Source organism: Sminthopsis crassicaudata, chromosome 1 (assembly GCF_048593235.1).
Source record: "Sminthopsis crassicaudata isolate SCR6 chromosome 1, ASM4859323v1, whole genome shotgun sequence".
NCBI lineage: Eukaryota > Metazoa > Chordata > Mammalia > Dasyuromorphia > Dasyuridae > Sminthopsis > Sminthopsis crassicaudata.
This window is the reverse complement of record NC_133617.1, coordinates 408,520,493-408,540,609: the sequence shown is the minus strand read 5'-3', so window position 1 is coordinate 408,540,609 and position 20,117 is coordinate 408,520,493. Positions and strand designations below refer to the sequence as shown.

Sequence of the window (20,117 nt, the reverse complement as noted above, 5' to 3'; positions counted from 1 at the left end):
CTTTAGCTGCCCAGTTTTAGAACCCTAAATAAATCAATGCTACTGAAGAAGGGACCCTGAAATTCTAAAATTCCTTGAAGGAGAAAATCTCCTTCAACTCTGCCTCAGTGAGGGACCCCACCAGAGAGAAACAAGACAGTTTCAATCTATTATCTAGGTGGGGTTGCTTCAGCACAAAAAAGAATTCCAACCCTATTCAATTAAAGATCTTCTTTTCTATTCAAATTTCAGCTCAAGCTGAAACCCAGCTTGTAGATGAGACAACTTGGGACCCCCTTCAGCTTGTAGCCAAAGTTTCTATTATAAAAGAGCCAATCTAAAATCCTCTTTTTTGCAGAGATTCTAAAGATGCCATGCTATGCCAAGGAAGCCTATTTCCACTGGAATAATATTCTTTTCTAGTGCTACCCTCCCTTTATCCTCACCTATTTCCCTAATGAGACTTTATGCCTCTCTGTCAGGATTTCTAACATTACTTCCCAATCCCCATAATAAGCCTCTTTTATCAATCTAGGTTTTTGGGTCTATAAATTCCTTTACAGAGAATCCCTATGCCGCCAGAAAGGGGTTCCCCAAAACTCCCTATCCTTGAATAAAATCCCAAGATGTGTGGGGGAGCCAAACCTCTCCATTTGATTCCCTGAACCCCAAACCTGCCACTAGACCTTATAATTTAACTCCTGACCACCAGAAACCCCAATCTCATTTTGATTCCCTAAATCTAGACCTTATCATTTGGTTCCCTACTAAAGGGAATTTCAAAACCTAAACCTCATCATATTTTTGGTTCCCCATACTGGGAGCCCCCCAAACTAGACTTCACCTCATCACTACCATGGCTACTGGAAAAAGGTGGGTCTCACCATCTCCAAGACTTTGCAAATCAAAACACCCTTCTGTGGGGCCCTTTTATTAATATGTAAACTCTTTAAGGACTGGTACCATCTCACTTTTGTATTAATATCCTCAGTTATTAGCCCAATGTTTGGCACAGGGTAAATACGTAACAAATATTTTTTCATTCATTCATGGAGATAATAGCTGGAACAAGTTTCCGGAAGAAGTAGAAATGGGATAAAGAAAATAGAAAGAAGGCTAATTCTTCTATAATCAGAAGGAAGAGATTATATGTGAACATGCTGAAAATTTTTGAAAAATGGAGGAAGGGTACTAATACTAATTTTGGGTGGCCTCAATATATATAAAGCAATTCATTTCAGTAAACACTTATAAAGCACCTACCTCATGTCAGACATTATACTTAGTGCTGGGGATACAATTAAGTATCCTTGCCTGCCCTCAAGGAACTTACTATGTAAAATGGATGAAGGCAATACACAAAATGGAAGGGGCAGGTAGAATTGGGGAGGGAGATAAAGTTCTCTGAAGTTTAAGCAAGCTGAACTGCTGATGGAAAATAAAAAGTTACCCACAAAATTCTGAAAGTTCAAAGTCCTCTATTAAAAAAGGCTGTGGGAAGAGTTTATTCAAGCCAATGTCCAGCTCTACTGTCAGAGGCAAAAGGTAACTGATGAAGTTCAGAAGGTGTTGAGTATCAAAAACCTGAGCCATCTGCATAATGAGAAGAGATCAGATTTTTTTTAGGGATAGAGAATGGGGATGAAGTATCATCGGGGTTGAGAAGAGAAGAAAAAGATTGCAACAATGGCTCTGGGGAATGAGTCAGGGAGTCAATAATGGAAGAGCAGAAGAATTATTGAGCAGCAGTAAGGACTTAACTGAGGTTATGTGCCATACATTTATAGTGGATGAAATCAGTTCAATTTTATGAGTTTCTCCAGCAATGTTCAATAGCCTAGATGAAGTGGAAAAAAATCACATGATATAGACTACCTAGAGATAAGAATTTTCAGGTCTAGAATAGGGGAAGGCCTGGAGGCAAAAGATTCTAGGATAAATGGTAATTTGTGAATCTTTGAAGTAATAGTTAAAGGGGCATGAAGGAAAGTAAAGACATAATAGGAAAGGTGGATGAAAACAGAGTCAAACAACTAGGAGTCACAATAAGTGTAAAGAGCAGATTTTGTAAATTGAGGGAGTGGGAGAGATGGAAAGAGAAGTTTAAAAGTTTCAGATCTTGGAGGCAGAACAATTCTGAGTATTGGTGACCATGTGCCTGAAGAAGGATGGAAAAGAAAGTTGTAGTTGAAGAGGGTGAGGAATTATTTAGTCTTTTTAAGAGACCATGAGCTCATCACTGAGAAAAGTAGGAACAGTACAGTGAAAGATCAGCAGATAATATTATGCAGATATCTCACATATAAAAGTAAAAATAAAGTAAATAAAAGTAAAAATTAGTGTTTAAAAGACAAAAATGTCATTGAGGGAAGCTCAGTAGACATATCTAGAAGAACAAGTGAAAAGGATCATGAGACACTTCCTATCATTCCTCTGAGTCTGGAGAGTAGAAGGAATAACTTCCTAAAGGAAAAGGGGATGTGCTGTCTGTCCTTAGGGAAGTCAATTTTAAGTTAAAATAAAGAGATAGAAGGAGATGTTGGTTGTCAAATTCAAGAATATACATCAATTTATTGAATTTTGAGAGGGGTGTAATAAGATTAGTCCTGAAGATGGTAGGTAGACAAAAGAGGTAAGATAATTGAAAGAGCTTTGCAAACTAAAGCACTAGACAAATTAAAGATTATCATTATTAGACTCAGACCTAGAATCTTCTCCCCATGGAGAGCTATTTCTTTCCCCATTTCCCCACCCCTAATTCATTTTTTGTTCCCTTTTATCTTGCTTTAATATTGAAGAACCATTTTCCTCCATCTCCATACTTCTAAAACATAAAGGCAGTATTCATTCATCTTAATTTCAAATAGTTGTGTTAAACCTTGTCTATCGAATCCTGAAGTAATAATTCCATTTGTTTAATTCAGCCAAATAAAGTATCAAATTAGTCAAAGTGGATATTTTCATGCATTGGACACTTTTGTAATAAGTTTTCTTAAATCACCAGTCATTGGTTTTGGTAGATTCTTGATCCTCATTTGATTTCCTAGTCTTTTAGATCTTTTTGAAATATATATATGTCTATATATATATATGTAAGTATATATGAAAAAAGTTAATAATTAAGTTCTTTCCTTGCAGCCATTCTAAAATTCTGCATATTGAATTTGAATATTTAACTGCATTAGTCACTTAATTTTAAACTTTAATTATTTATCATGTCTAGTAGCTATTTATTAGGTCTTTATCAGTACAGAAAGAAAAATTTGCCTTCCTCATAGACAAGACAGATTTTTAATACATCATTTGTTTGTGTCCTAAAAAAGGCAGTGCAGAGGGGCTGGGATATGGAATTAGTAGATTTGAGAATCTTTTTTCCTTCCTGGTTTTAGATTCCAACACCTAAAAACATGCAGATGATGTTGTCCGTGTCACTTCCTAGGACCCTTTATGCAATTCCCCACCTGTGGGAGATTCCAATAGTAGTATGGCAATGACACTCCAAGATTTGCAAGTTGAAACAAATAAATCTTCATGGAAAAAAAAACTTAAAGGAAAAGGGAAAGCCTCAGGATATATGTTACCCTTAAAACATTACATTCCAGTAAGCAAGGAAGGAGTAGTTTCACTTCTTGAGTTGTGGGGTCATCTAAAACTTGAAATTCCCAGTAAGTCCCAACCTTATTTTCAGTAGAGTATCAGGACAAAGTAGCCAAACAACATCAAAACAAACATTATCAATCAAAACTAGAGAAACAAGAAATTGGAGGGGTTTTGCTGGAATGATCATGTTTATTGTGCTATTTATTTTTAATCATTGTTTATGTTAATCCGTCACACATAATTCTGCATTCTTAAAGAGCTGTGATGTTTTAGATTCACTGTTTGGGGGGGAAGGAGGGAGGAGGAAAGAGGGGGTTACTTATCGATAAAATGTCGGGCACGTTTTCAAAAAAGAGAGGTAAGCTAGTTTAAAAAAACACAAAAAACAAAAACAATGAATTTCATGGGCATGAAAAGTTACAAAAACTGCTTCTAAAACTGTTGAAAACTTTGCCAGTTTCATTTCTCTGCTCAGGATTTAGATTTCAATCTGAAGTAATTTTGTGGAAGTTACCGCTTCCATCCTACCAGTTGAGAATTAATCACAAATCAGTCTTCCCTTCAACCCCACCCCACAATTCACGTCTAAGTTTTCCAAGGATGGCCTAAAAGGCAGAGGTGGAGTAAGGTGGTTTATAATTCAATGGCATTTTTGAAAGTAGGATCTTTTTTAGAAAGCATTTTTTTAAAGCAGCCCTACAGGACAAAAAAGACACTGTTCCTCATGGCCATTGGGGGTGCGCCACGCTGGTTGTAGACTGGTGATGTTGCTGGGGAGTGGTATTTGCTTTGCAAGCCTGTTCAGTGGGTTTGGAGGTTTGAATCCCTGGGATTTCTAAGAGTGTGTGTAACTAGCTGAATTTGTGTCTTGTGGGCAGAGAGACACAGTGAAAGGCCGCCATATTTCTGCCTTACCACGCCCGGGAGGCTAAGCCTTTGAAAAGTCAGGTTAGCGGCCGTAACTACCAGGGTTGGATTCAGAGTACCTATAGGGGCAGCCTGCGGCAGCGGGCGCGGTGGCAGCAGCTGCTGTAGTCTTAGCCTCCGGCCTTTTACAGGTTCCTCTTTCTCCTCCCCCTCCTCTCAGCCAGAGACAGCAGGAAAAGCAGGAACAGCCCCGACAACAGCTGCAGCCTTAAACCAGCAGAGGAGGTAGAAGGAGTAGGCAAAGTGAAACCCCAACAGGGAAGGGGTAGGGGAAGTGGAGAGACCGTGAGAGAGGCAGTCTCAGAAGAGACGAGAACTGTACGAATCACCACCACAATTTCAATAATAAAAGAGACCCTGGAGGAGGCAAGGAATACCACCTCTTCCAGCCTCCAGTTTCACTACCATCACCACCACCGCCGCCAACACCTCCTTTTCCTTCTCCTTCTCCTTCTCCTCCTCCTCTTCTCCCCCGCCGTCGCTGCTGCTGCTGCCGCTTTCCTCCCGGATCTGTGCTCCAGTTGAGAGAAGAAAATGTGTGTGTGTGGCGAGGGGGAGGGAGAAAGCTGATCAGCCACTCATCAGGGCCAGGGGGTGGGTATCTGGCGGAGAGCAAAGGAGGAGGAAGGAGGAGGGGGAGAGGGGGGAGGAGGAGGGAAGGGAGGAGGGGGAGGAGGAAGGAGTGGGGTGTGTGTGTATGTGTGTGAGTGTGTTTGCGCGCGAGCCTGGGGTGGGTGGGAAAGGGATCCCGGCGGGTGTCATCTCGGATACAGGGGGGCACTGGGGGAGTGGTGTCAGGCGGAGAAGGGGAAAAGGGTGCGCTCTGGTGTCTGTGCCATCGCCGGCTGCTGCTTCTGCTTCTACTGCCGCCGCCACCGCCGCAGCCGCGCCGCTGCCCTAGTGGATGTTTCTATGTTGCTCGGTGCATGATTTAAAAGAGGAGGAGTTGGATCTAGCTAGTGACAGAGGCAGGAGATAGAGGGGGTGGGGGGTGGGGGGAGGTTGTTGTATTCTTTGAGGGGGGTGCGTGTTTGAGAGAGGCCAAGGGGAGCGGGCCTTTCCCCCTATCTTCCTTGCGCCTCCCTAACCTCCCTTCCACCCCGAGTGGAGAGCTCCGCTTCTGTGTCCGGGCCCCGCCGCCGGGATCAGGCTTTGCCGGGCGTGCAGTGGGTGGCTTCAGGAGTCTCCCACCTTCCCCTCCCCTTCCCACCCTACCTTACCCCAGGCCCCCCCCACCCTTTCCTTTCCCCCTCCCACCCCTAGTCCCTCTTCCCACACCCAGCCCAGGGGTTAGTAGCCGCCGCGGCCCGCGGCGGTGAGTGAGAAAGGAGCGCGCGCGCGCGTGTGTTTTCTGGGGGTACTGGGGGGGTTGTGTCTGAAGCAGTTAGGAAGAATGACTCTGGAGTCCATCATGGCGTGCTGCCTGAGCGAAGAAGCCAAAGAAGCCCGGAGGATTAACGATGAAATCGAGAGGCAGCTCCGCCGGGACAAGCGGGACGCACGCCGGGAGCTCAAGCTGCTGCTGTTGGGTAAGTGGGAGAGCCGCCTCCCCTCGCTCCCCGACTACTTCCCTTCCTTTGCCCCATCCACCTCGGCTCCCTCCGCCTCTCTTCTCCTCCCCCTTCTTTCACCCTCTGGGCAACTGCCCTCAGCACCCCCAACTGCTGATGTGCTCACCAAGTACCCCTCCCCCAGCACCCAAAACACACACACATACACCACCACCACCACCACCACCACTACCACCACCACACCACACGCGCGCACACACACGCACACACACACACGCACATACACGCGCGCGCGCACGGTGCCCTTATGGAGCGTATCTTTCCATATGCATACCCTACGCCCCCCATGTCCCCTCACCCTCCACCTTAAAAGCTACCCTGGAGTATGTGCCCGTGCAAATGCAAACACAAGGGCTATGCATTGTGTAAGCGTGTGTATCAGATGTGGGCACAGTGCAAATGAAAGTCGTATCATGGCAAGGGGGGGCAGGGCATGTGGATTTGGGGATGAGAGAGGGGGAGTGAGAAATAGGGATTCAACTCCCAGTTTCTTTGCCTGAGCTCCGTGGGAGCGTGCTATTTCCGTTAGGATAACTGGAGTCGGGAAAATATGTGTTCGCGCACATATATCGCATATACTGTGGATCATGTTTTATGTAGCTTTCTTTATATACATTTATGTACAGACATTACCTATGGATAATAGCACAGCTCTTTCTTGGATGCATGTATTAGGAATGTATTTTAGGGTGTAGGGTGAGAGAAACGGTGGACTTCAGAAGGAGGTTTGATGTGGTGACATGGAGGAAGGGTGTTGGTGGTGGCTCTTGGAAGCTAGGGCAAAGGAGGCTTAAAGTGAGATGTGAAAAAGAGGCGGCAAATGTTGTAAAAGAAGTGAAATTCTGTTGCAACCTAGCGACTAGAGCAAGAGCAAGAAAAGGCAAGAGGAGCTTCTTAGAGAAGGTTTGGTGGCAAGCTTCCTCAAGCTGAACTGCTCCTTCAAAAGGAAAGAAAGGCTTCGGATCGGGATGTTAGGGATTGTGGTGATGAGAGTGGTAGAGATTGTAGATGTTAGGGGAGCTTTTAGTTTCACGTGACAACCCGCAAGAAGGTACTAGTTTAGGATCAAAAATCAACCACTCAGCTACATTTATGGAGCTGAATAGTGACCTATTGTGTGCTTGAAAATGAGAGTGATTTGACACCTTTGGAACTGGCCCATTTGGGCCAGAAGTAAAATGGGCAGAGTGTAGGACAATTTCCTATTAACCAGGGGAAAAAGTCAATCTTCAAATTTTGCTCTATTAGGGGGATTCTAAGAAAATGTCCTTTTTGAGATAGGAATCCATATTGATGCTTTCTTTGGACCGTTTTTTAAGGGCTTTAAAAATTCGATCAGTTTTCACATATTTGTGTGGCATAATTAGTAATTACAGTGATAGGAAAAGTATAGGGCTTTGGAATAATAGGCCTGAAAAATGTCTGCCCTAGTGTTATAGATACTTGTAATGTTGGAAATACATTACATAAAATTTTGTGTTGGACAAAGAATAATGTTATTCAAGAGTCTAAGAAACATACATCTTATCTGAACATTCTATCTTTTGTTACAAGAAGCTATTTTGCTATTGAAGCTTTATTGTTTATCTGTTGGGTCAATTAAAGAGGAGGAACAAAATAGAATAATGGCAGAAAGATACAAATGGTTACTTATAACATGTTGTGAAGAAGCAAGCAGAACACGTGATTCACTTTGGAACACGATTAGACAGATTGGCACATGCTTAGTTTAGAGGGAATGGAAGGCAGAGGAACTAAAGGAAAAGATGTTAAATGTAATAAAATGGCATGGTAATAAAATGAGTTGCAGAAACCAATACTCTGTGATGAAGACTATGAGTCAAATCAAAGCCTACTTTTTTAATAGCTAAAGTTGCACGAATGTATAGATGAGATTTTCTTCCCAATGAGGAAGAATGGGGAGGAAATGTCTCTTGTAAAGGGGCATAATTAGAAAGCATAAATATGTCATATTGAGCTCTTTTGTTTCAAAAAGTATATTTTTCCCTGACCTGCATTCTGCCTTGAACTGTTTCTGTTTATGATTTGAACAGCAGGTTCCAAGGTTTCTAACCCTTACCCTACATAGTGCAACAAATGTTTCAGTGGTTGGGCTTCTCAGGAGTTTAGAGCTGAGAGAAGACTGTCAAATGGCCTCAGAAGCTGAGGAAGATTTTGTTTACTTGTAAATATGTATTTTATGTTTATTTGAATAAGCCCGTTTTATTTTTAAATGAAAGTTAGTGGTGGCTTTCTAAGGAGGGCATAGGGAGGGAACAATCTACATATACTGTAATTTCCTGGGTTAGAGGATCTGGGGAACACCTTGCTGTTATTCTCTTGATCCCTCCTTTCCATCTCAAATAGTTTAGAAACCTATTAGATTTCCCTTCCACCTTATTAAAAATCTCTTCCTCCCAATTAAAACTAGTGGTATAGCCTGAAATTAAAGTTTAGTCTTTAAAATCAACACCTTGCTTAAAGATTGCTGTATTGTGAACATAAAGTAAAATTGTCAAGTGATTTTAGCTGCATATATCATTCATGATTTGTGTAACATAAACACCCTAAAATAGCTATACTGCTTTGTTCTATGTGATAAATGTGTATTTTTCATGCAAACTGACAAACCAATCCATAATGAGATTATTATGATTTTCAGGCTAAAAATGAAAAATTTGAGTCTGTCTTAGAGTTCTTGGGAGAGACTGGCGAAGTAGAGATGTGTGTGTGTGTGTGTTGGGGGGGGAGGGATAATGTGCTTTTGGTTTATGGAAAACCTGATGTGTTTTTCTGTAAAAATGAGTGTTCATTCCCTCTTTCACTATTCATTGGACATACGCTTGAGTATCTATTAGGTGCAGGACTGTCTTCTACTATTTGAGGTTATAAGAAATTGTAGCACCACATCACTGCTTAGATATAAATGCTTATGGAGACTAATTTATAAAGTGTTAAGATATGGGAAAATATCCCATAATATCAGAGTAAAAATGTTTTTTAAAGTAAATTCCTAAGTGGCATTAAAGACGAACATTTTACTTAAAGCCATGAGGCAATAGAGGATTTGCTTTGTCTTTTCAAGGTGATTTTGTGGTTACTTGAAATTGTGTAGACTTACACCTTTTAAAATTTAACTATTTGGTTTTAGAAGCTAATGATTAGAAATAACAAAAGGGAAATTGTGGTTACCTCTCTAATAAGTCGGACTTGTAAAATTTGGGATATTTTGGCTCAAATCCAGCTTTACCATAAATGGCTCCTGGATTGCATGGTACTGGAGAAGTACTTTGAATACTTATTTTTTATTGTTTCTTAAAATAATCCCACTAATTCCCCCCCCCCCCCACTTAATGATATAACATTTTAACTTTTATTCTTTTTTCTTTATTTTGTATAACTCTGTGATTCCTCTTTCTTACCCCCCCTTTTTTTTTTGATGATGCTGATATATATCCTCCCCACCTTTTTATTAAAACTATCTGTTTGTGTGCTGTATGAACCACAGAAATGCTTTAATTTGCCCTTGTTGTATGTTCTAGGGTATTTACTATATGTAAATTACATAATGTTTGCTTCTTTAATTATTCTCTCAAAGAAGGTATATTTTTATCTAGTTATACATGAGCCACTCCCTTTTGATGCTCCAAGGGTAAATTTAAGAATACAACTTCAGATGCCTAAATTAATAAATGATATTTACCCAGAAACTTGATTTAGTTACATTTCTGGTTTCTAAATGGAAATCTAGTCTTCATCTATTTTCTAATTCATAAATCCTGATTGCTCTTATTCTTCAGATGCTGGATCATTGATAAAGATTGTAGTTTGGCAAAACTTTTTTTTTTTTTTTTTTTTTTTTAGTAATGGTCTTTTTTTTTTTTTTTAATTTCTAACAATTGAAAAAATGCAAAATTCTAAGATTCATGGCCTGTAAATCAGCCAATTTTAGGAAACCTAACATAGACCTTAATCTTCTCAAATAATTGAGATCTGATTGCAAGATCTAACATTTTAGAATGATGTGGATTTGTGACTTTCCCTAGAATGGCTTGGAACATTGCAAACCAAAGAATGAATTATGAAAAAATAACACTGTTCTTTTCATCTGTGATATGTAAAGTTTTGATTCCTTTTTTGTACTATGCAATTGTTGCAAGCAACTTGTTAGAAAAGCATGCCAGGATTATAAGCACTAATACAAAATAGTATATTACATCTAGAAAAGTGTACATTATCATGTTATATGATTTGGAAATGATAACAGTCATGCTTAAGATATAAGCATTACAAGAAAATAACAAGCCTTTGACATTCCCTGGTTATTTATATCTTGCATCCAATAGCTAAAACTTATTCTTTTTTTGATGGCCATTTTTTTCTGTCCCATTATAATGATACATATAGTATACAAAAAAAATATACTGATAAAATTTATTATAAAAATTCTTATTAATGGTCACAAATAAAATTGTTCTCTGGTAGTCAACCAGAAAAAGATAAAATAAAATTAAAAAAACCAGAATGTATAGATATAAATTTTGGGCAATTGTTGATAATAAAACAATAACAACAATCACAACCACAATCACCATCACAAAAAATCTATAATTCAAGATGTTTTTATATGGCTATTTAGTGAGATATCAATTTTATTCATTTCAATTCAGCATATTCAACAAACATTAATGTCTATTATATGCTAGTCACTGTGCTCCATATTGAAATGCAGAGACAAAAATGGACATTCTTGCAGGAAGTGTATTCCACTCTGGAGAAGCAATGTACATATGCATATAAATAGAAAAATACATATAAATCGAATACCAAGTAATTTCAGGTACATGCAACAAAGGCATAGCCCTAATAGATGTCAGAATAAAAAGGTATATTTAGGCATGGTTAAAGAATTTTAGACTCATTTATCAAAATAAATAAGTCAAGAATGGGTGGGAGGGTTTTTGTTTGTTTTATCTAGATGGTGTAATTTTAATCTAATTAAAAGCATAGAAATAACTATCAGACAAGTCCAGTGTGAAACCACCCTGTTGCCACAAGAATGTGGTCTTAATGAGGTACCATTGGAGAACCAACCCTCAAAAATCTAATGGTGGGTTTTTTTGTTTTGTTTTGGTTTGGTTTTGGCAAAAAGCCCAACAACTTAAACTTGTAAAAGATAGAAGTATCTCTAAAAATTAGGGTTTAATTCTGAATAAATTTCCTCTTTTCTGAATGTTTTATATAATTGGCTATAAATAAATTAAAAGAAATTTAAGTATCCCTCATAAAAATAAAAGTTGGAACTCTACAGAGCCATTGTTGTAAAGTTTTGTATTAAAACATATAGACACATTGTCTATATTACTTCTGTCAGATAACTGTTCTTCCATTCTCATTTTACAGTTGTTCTGTCATGTAGGTTCTTCTGCACAAATTAAATCCTTACTGAACATTCCCTTATGCCCCTAAGTGAATTGTTTTGAGGAGAATTGGCATTACAAATATGAATAAGAATAGTTCAGTATTACAAAGTTTAATATAAAGCAACCTTCTAGTTCTTTTTCTTAGATACACCACTGTTCTCCCTAAGAACATTGTTTACTTTTTAAAGGTGAAATGTCTACAATCTATGTATGATGACATAAATATTTTCTGAGTTGAAAATCAGGACACTTGGCATGATAAATGAGATTCTTCTTGCAAAGTCTAGTCCAAAAGATACTTTTCTTAAAATTGGTACTGTCCTGGAAACCCAGGGATGTATAGTTGCCGTAAGTACTACTTGGGCTCTTATTTTTTATTGTAATAACACTTTTTTTTTGGTGGCTCATAAAGTAACCATCTCATTTATGAGTAGATGGGCAGCACTTTGTTAGGAAAAATGGGGAACATTTTCTTTCCGTGATGATCTAAATTTTAATCCTGTTAAATTCCTTTCATATGTTGCCAAAGAAAGTTTTTTTTTTTTTTTTTTATAATTTCCTATTGGAGCATTCATATTCTTCTCTTAGCATGTGGCTGGGCCCTTCCCATTCATCTTAGTGAGGTCCAGAAGTTTTATGTAGAGATCAAAGTGGACATCTTAGAGGACAGGTGAGAAATCATTTTAAGAAGGTTAAGACAGAGACACAAAGCTTGTAACAACAATTTGTTGGCATTGGGCTCTTCACCCACAAGATGAATCCTATCACAGAATTTTTAACAAGCTAAAGGTCTAGTTTCCTAGCAGATGGGGGAGGGCAGTGATAATTTTGTAGATGAAAACTATAATGGCTCTTAAGCAAATGAGATCTTTGCAAAATACATCCTAGAAAAGTGTGAAATGGTGTTATAAGGTAAAATGTGTGATTGCTGGTAATTAACTCTGCTGCAATAACTGAATACTGTAAACAGTGAATATTTTCTCTTACCCTGCTGAATGGAATAGCATTAGAGAAAGATCTATTCTCAGACTCAAACACTATTGCAAGTGAACAGCTGTTACAAATAAAATTATAGGAAGTTTTTAATCAGTCACCTTTTGTTTGGTATACTCTTCATAATTAGGATACCTGCATGACAGGCCAATAGATAAAGACCAGTGTCCATCAGGAACAGCATAGAAAAAGAGAATTGAGTATATTTGTAGGAAATTAACAAATATCAAGCAGCATTGTATATAGAATTGCCTAACAATTCTATATACATATGCAAGTATGTATTCCAATTTCTTTAAGCTTGAGAATTGAGATACATTTCTTGTTCCTTGAGTTTTATTTTAGAAACTAATTCAAAATGCTGGGGCTTAAATTTTAGGGAAAAATTTAGAACAAAATTAATAGTTATTAAACATGAATGTGAAGAGGTAGTGTAATGTAATGGTTAAAGTTCTGGGCTTGGAGTCAATAAGATCTAAATTCAAATCTGTTGGTAAATATTAGCTGTGTGACTCTGGACAGTCCCTTAACTCCTATCTATAGTAAGAAATACTCTAGGATTCATATGGTGCAATAAGAAGATCTCAATTTGCAAATAAACCTAAGTTAAAATACATTCTCTACTATTTATTGACCTGTTATCATCTTGGGCCTTAGTTTCCTCACATGAAAAATGAGATGAGAGACTATGTTATGTCTAAGAATCATTTTAGTTCTTCATCCTTTTCTGATCCTTTCCAGCCAGTCAGAGATAAACAGAATGAAATAAAATAGTGGGACAGGTGTAATTTATAGCTTCCATTCCCATTTTACAGTTGCTCTGTCATATAGGTTCTTCTGCACAAATTAAATCCTTACTGAACAGTCCCTTTATGCCCCTAAGTGAAATGTTTTGAGGTGAATTGGCATTACAAATTAAGAACTTCAACTTCCCATAACTGTGGTACTTCCTACCTGGGCCACTCATTCAGTACTTAGCAGCTTGAATTGTTTGATTAAAACAAAAAGTCATATTCTTGTTTTACTAACTAAATTGTCATTTTATGGCAAGCTTGCCTGATGGTTCTTTGAATCTTTCCTCCTTTTCCATGCTCCTCCTTCACTATACTTATCATAGCAGATATCTGCCTAATACATATTTATTGATTGATAAAAGAGTCCAAAAAAGATTTTCAATGTCAGCAACTATGGAAGAAGATTATTTTTTGGTGTTGATCACAGGCCCTGAATCCTTTTGTTAGTAATAATTTTCAGATAAAGTGTTTGTAAATCTTTAATTAAAAAGTTTTGCTTTCTACTATTTACTTGCCATCTTTAAGGGTGACTTTTGGCTGATGATATTGAAAAATTATATTTCTTTTTTTCTGATTTTTTTTTTTTCACACTGAAAGTTTTTTCCTTCCCCATAGATTGGTTTTTGGGTTGACTCTGGCAATTTGAGTAATGTTTGAAAAAGACACATTTCTGTGGTCCAGTATTTGCCTGTGATTCATTCTCTATTGAGAATGGAATTCACATGAATATTTTGTGTTGTTGCTGGTTTAAAAACTAAAAAGCATTTTGGTCAACAGTATGAATGCAAAGTCTCTCTCAGTGTTGCTATGTCTCTTTATGCCTCTTTCAGTTTTTTTCTTACACACATGTACAAACACATAGAATACTTTGTAGGAGAGAACTCCATGCACCTTTATTACAGGATTAATCTCAGATTGTAAATAATTTGAAAGGGAATAGTTGTTTCCAGGAAGTGTGTAGCGGGTAGTACAGTTGGGAGCTAAAGTGTTATTAATATCATTAAATTCAAGATATTTCACAGAAGGGAACAATAATTGAACCACAAATTAAAGAAAAAGAGCTACAATGAGACTTTTTGATTCTCATATGGAAAATGAACACTGAAGCTTAGTAGTGTATTCATAAATACTTGTAGAAGATGGCCTTGCACATTCTTTTTTCTTATAAAATTGAAATTCTGATGAATAATTTCACTTTTTTTTTTTTACTTTTAACTACTTTTGATAATTTTTACCGTTCAAATTCAATTCATTATAATTCCACAAACATGCATTCAGTGCTCAGAATATTCTAGGTACTATTTTAGGTCCTTTAGGATATAAAGACAAAACAAAAGATTCCCTGAACTCAAGAAGTTCAGTGTGTGTGTGTGTGTTTTGGGGGAAGAGCAAAAAGGAAGATATGAATAAGATAGGTATATAGGTAAATGATAAATATATAAAAAGCTATATAATACAATTTTAATAGAATGCTAAAAACCAAAGTGCTATAAAAATTACTTAACCAAAAGTTGTATAGAATTACAATTTTAAAAAATTTCCTTTCTTAATGTTTTCTGACTTAAACCAATTTAAAATTAAAAAAGACTTTTTCTTACCTTTTAATTCTGTTAGTAGAATAAGAGGTTGTCATTGGGTAGTTTTGTTTTTACTGTTTCCCCCCCCCCCCCCTTTTTAATCTCTTAATACTTAGCACAAGATTTGGTACATAGTAAGCATTTAATAAATACTTATTGACAAGAGAACATTGGACACAGTAACAGCAATACTGTGCAATGATCAGCTATGATAAACATAGCTCTTCTCAGCAGTACAGTGATTCAAGACAATTCCAAAAAAATTCATGATGGAAAATGCTGTCCATATTTAGAGAGAACTAGGAGTATGAATAATATTATTTTCACTTTTTAAAAATTTGGTTTTTGTTTCTCGTGGTTTTTCTCATTTGTTCTGAGCCTTTCACAATATGACTAATAAGGAAATATATTTAACATGATTGTACATGTATAAAGGATATTGTCTTGCTTGCTATCTAGGGAGGGAAGGGAAGACAAGAGAGAGAGAGAAAAATTCTGAACTCAGAAATCTTACAAAAATAAATGTTGAAAACTATCTTTACATGTAATTGAAAAAAATGAATGGAGAAAAAAAGCTTATTGACTGAGGGACTCTGATTATGTGAATGGAGTAGGGATTGAAACAAAGTGTTGTTTTAATCCCTTAGAGATGTTGAAGGGTTTTTCATGAACCACAAAACTGTTCTCTTTTTCTCTTTTAACCAGAACAAAGGTTGATGGTACCCTTTCCTGGGAATCCCACCCATGAAATACTTTCATTGTATTATAATGTATTTAAATGACTAGATTAGTTATGACTACAAAATTTAAGCAAGTGTTTAGTGATATTTTTAAGACTTTCTAATTCCTATATTTTCTAAGTATTTAGGGAACTTCCAAGTTGATGTTGTCAAGTATCATGTGATTATTATTTGGTAAGAAGGGAAGTAGGGTGATTAAATATATTAAAAGAAAGGGACTTGTGATATTTAGGTACTTATATTAATAGAATCAAAGCCTACATAAAACAATCCCAATATATGTTTTTTATTCTCTTTATTAATATGAGTTTACCTCACCTAAATGTTCTTAATCTTTTTTTCAGATAAATATGTTAAATGAAGCAACAGGACAGTTGTTTTCATAGACAGTTGATTAAAAACATTATAGAGGATTTTCATGTCCTTAAGGTAGGGTTTGCTTATATTGCATTAAGGATGTTATTGTAAAATAGCATTGAACAGTTTCTGGGAATTTGTTTACAGTATTTAAACCCTACCATAGAAAAATTGTGCAGTACAGTGTATAGTGGATTATTCTAGAAGACACCAATCTCCTTTACATTCTGGTTGAGAGTAGACAGAAAGTTGAGTTGGAATAATCTTTAATAAGATAATCAGCAAATGGAGGTCAGTATCATAAGTTTATACCTATAAGCTTTCCTCTTCTCCGCCCTTTGCCTTCAACCACCTTATCCCCTTTTGCTTTTTTTGTGTGAAAGGATATATTTTAATCTTTATAAAAGTATTTGCTTTATTCTGAAATTGGGGAACACCAAAGACAGATATTTCAATAAAGAAGAGGATTATATATGTAACTACAAAGCCTTATTATGCCCATTTGTATTTTAAAAAGAATATTATAAATCCAATAGTTAGTTAAAAACTATCCTAGTTGTTTATCTTCCTTATGACTTTGTTCTGTTTTTTTTCTATGTATTTAAAAAAATTCTTCAAGGGCACTCTTTAAAAAAAATTATTATTTGTTATTAAGGTTATTATGCTGCTTCTATTTCTCAATTGTCTCAACTCCTATTATGTAAAAAAATTTCTTACTGACATCGAATAAATAAATAAATAAACTTAATTAAGCAAAATATATCTACACATGGACATGTCTGAAAATGTATATCTCATTTTGTGCTTCTCTTACAACCCTTTTTCTATCACAAATTAGGCTAAACACTTTATCATTGATGTTTAGGAATCATAATGATTTCATTGATCCAAATTCTCAAAAATAAATTGTTTTTCTTCAGTGTTATAATAGTTATATACATTTTTCTCCTGATTTTGCTTTTCTCATTCTAGATTGTAAGTTTTCCCAAGTTTCTCTAAATTCGTTATATTCATATAACATTTTTTTTTGTTCAGCCATTCTCTATTTATGTGTATTACTTTAGTTTCCAGTTCTTTGCTATCACACAAAACAATTTTTCTGTAATCTCCTAAAGAGATATCCTAAAGAGATATCCTAAAGATATATGCTTAAAGAATGTGCGATGATCAAACTATGAAAGACTTGGTTCTTCTCAGTGGTTCAGTGCTCCAAAGCAATCCCAATAGACTTTGGACAGAAAATGCCATCTGCATCCAAAAAAAAGAACATAAGGAGGATGAATGTAAATCAACACAGGCTATGCTCACTTCTTTTTTTTTCTTTTTTTTTTTTCTTTTTTTTTTTTTTTTTAATCACTCCCATAGTTTTTTCTTTTGCTTTGCTTTTTTTCTCCCAACATGATTCATAAAGTAATGTGTATTGAAAATAAATAAATTTACTATCTGGGATAAAAAATATGTGCAGTTAAGTGGCTTTTTTGTTTATTACAAATTGACTGAACCAGTCCATAATTGGCTAGACCAATCATAATTTCTTCAATATTACATTAGTGTACCTGTCCTCTCACTTCTCTTCCAACAATTGTATTTCTCAGTTTTTGCAGTTATTGCCTATTTGATTGGTGTCAATTAGAACATCAGAGTTTTTAAAATTTGCTTTTTTTTATTAGTAATTTGCCACATTTTTCACATAGCTTAATAGCAACATGAATAGCTTCATTTTCCCCTCATCACTTCCTGTTTGTATACTAGTTGGGCAATGACTTAAGTTCTTATATATTTGAATCATTCAGATATCAAAGCTTTATGAAAGAAACTTGCTTCAAAGGTTTCTCTCCCCACCCCCCCTTTTTCCTAGTAAACTATTTCCCTCCTATTTTCAATTGTCTTGATTTTGTTTATGCAAGTTTTTCAGTTTTATATAGTCAAAATTTTATTTCCTTCCTCTCTTCCTCCCTCCCTCTCTTCCTTCCTTCCTTCTTTCATCACATTTTTTGATCCAGAATTTTCTCTTTATGTTCATGGTTTTAAAAGCTAGATCTTTTCTGGCTTTTCACATTTGTTTATGTAGAATCTATCTATTTGGAGCTTATGGTGATATATGGTATGAGTTGCTTGTGTAAACCTAATTTCTGATAGATTTGTTTTCTAATTCTTCCAGCATTTTTTTTTTTTAATCAAAAAGTGAGTTTTTACTTCTTTATTCACACATAGTAGTGTGTGTTTGTGAGAAGGGTGGTGGTTGTATTTTTGGGTTTGTTAAATACTATACTATTATGTTTCCTTGTTTTTGTATGTTCACACATAATCTGTTCTCTGGTCAACTTTTCTATTTCTAAACCAAATACCAAATAGTTTGTAGTATAGTTTGAAATATAATATGGAGAGACTCCTTCCTCTGCATTAAAATACACACACACACACACACACACACACACACACACACACATTTATTTCCCTTTAGATGCTTGATATTCTGTTCTTCTAGATTAAGTTTTAAATTTTTTTCCCTAAGTTTATAAAGTAATGCTGTTAGTTTGATTGGTATGGCACTAAATAAATTAATTTAGATAGTTTTGTAATTTTTAATAATATTGATATGTCTCAATCATGACCAATTATTTCTTCAATTTTTAGGTGTTTTTTTTTTTATTTTCATAAAGTGTTTTGTAGTTGTAGTCATGTAATCATTTATTGCTTTGGTAGATAGATTTACAAATATTTTATGCATTTCCTTTTCTTTCTGCTGCTTTTGGTGATAATATATAGAAAAGGTGATGATTTATGTGGGCCTACTTTATATACTGCTACACTCCTTAAATTATTGTTTAATGTTATTTCTTAGTTGAATCTTCAGGCTTCTCTACAATCCTATAATTGATCATATAATCTACAAAATGCAATAATTTATTTCTTCTTTTATGCTATTCCTTTAGTTTCTTTTTCTTCATTTACTATGGCTAGCATTTTCAGAATTATATCTAATAATAATGATGGCTTTAACCCTGATCTTATGGGAAAGGTCTCTGGCATTTATCCTTTTTTTTGATCTACAGTAATTTTATTTTATTTTATTTTATTATTATAGCTTTTTATTAACAAGATATATGCATGGGTAATTTTTCAGCATTGACAATTGCAAAACCTTTTGTTCCAACTTTTCCCCTCCTTTCCCCCACCCCTTCCCCCAGATGGCATGTTGACCAATACATGTTAAATATGTTAGAGTATAAGTTAAATACAATATATGTATACACGTTCATACAGTTATTTTGCTGTAGAAAAAGAATCAGACTTTGAAATAGTGTACAATTAGCCTGTGAGGGAAATCCAAAATGCAGGTGGACAAAAAATAGAGGGATTGGGAATTCTATGTAGTGGTTCATATCATCTCCCAGAATTCTTTCGCTGGGTGTAGCTGGTTCAATTCATTACTGCTCTATTGGAACTGATTTGGTTCATCTCATTGTTGAAGAGGGCCACGTTCATCAGAATTGATCATCATATAGTATTGTTGATGAAGTATATAATGATCTCCTGGTCCTGCTCATTTCACTCAGCATCAGTTCATGCCTTTCTGAAATCATCCTGCTGGTCATTTCTTACAGAACAATAATATTCCATAACACTCACATACCACAATTTATTCAGCCATTCTTCAATTGATGGGCATCCACTCATTTTCTAGTTTCTGGCCACTACAAAGAGGGCTGCCACAAACATTCTTGCACATAGAGGTCCCTTTCTCTTATTTAAAATCTTTTTGGGATGTAAGTCTGGCATTTATCCTTTACAGATTATTAACTTGATTTTCAGTAACTTCTGCTTACCATTTTATGGAAAGATCCATTTATTCCTATTATTTTTGATTTTTCTAATAATAAAGGGTATTGCATATTATCAAAAGCCTTTTCTTCATATATTGATATCATCATGTTTTTTTAAACTTATTATGAATATGACCCATTATTTTAGTTTTAAAAAAATATTGGACTAGGCTTGCATTTTTGATATAATTTACATCTGGTCACAGCACATAAACTTTTAAACATTGTTATATGATATCTTTATCAATGTTTTCTTCAAAATTTTTGTATAATTATTCTTTAGGGTTATTGCCCTATATTTTTTCTTTCTCGACCTTGTATCTCCTTAG

The 20,117-nt window shown here is 35.8% G+C and overlaps 1 protein-coding gene across 1 annotated transcript in view; it reads left to right on the top strand.

Annotated features, from left to right (window-relative positions):
* The first annotated feature begins 5,761 nt into the window (after positions 1–5,761).
* Positions 5,762–20,117, top strand: part of LOC141550000 (guanine nucleotide-binding protein G(q) subunit alpha) — a 396,434-nt gene continuing 382,078 nt past the window's right edge. Inside the window, exon 1 of the mRNA XM_074280106.1 lies at positions 5,762–6,035. Within this exon, the coding sequence (XP_074136207.1) occupies positions 5,900–6,035 (136 nt within the window). The 5' untranslated portion in view covers positions 5,762–5,899. The remainder of the gene's footprint in view (positions 6,036–20,117) is intronic.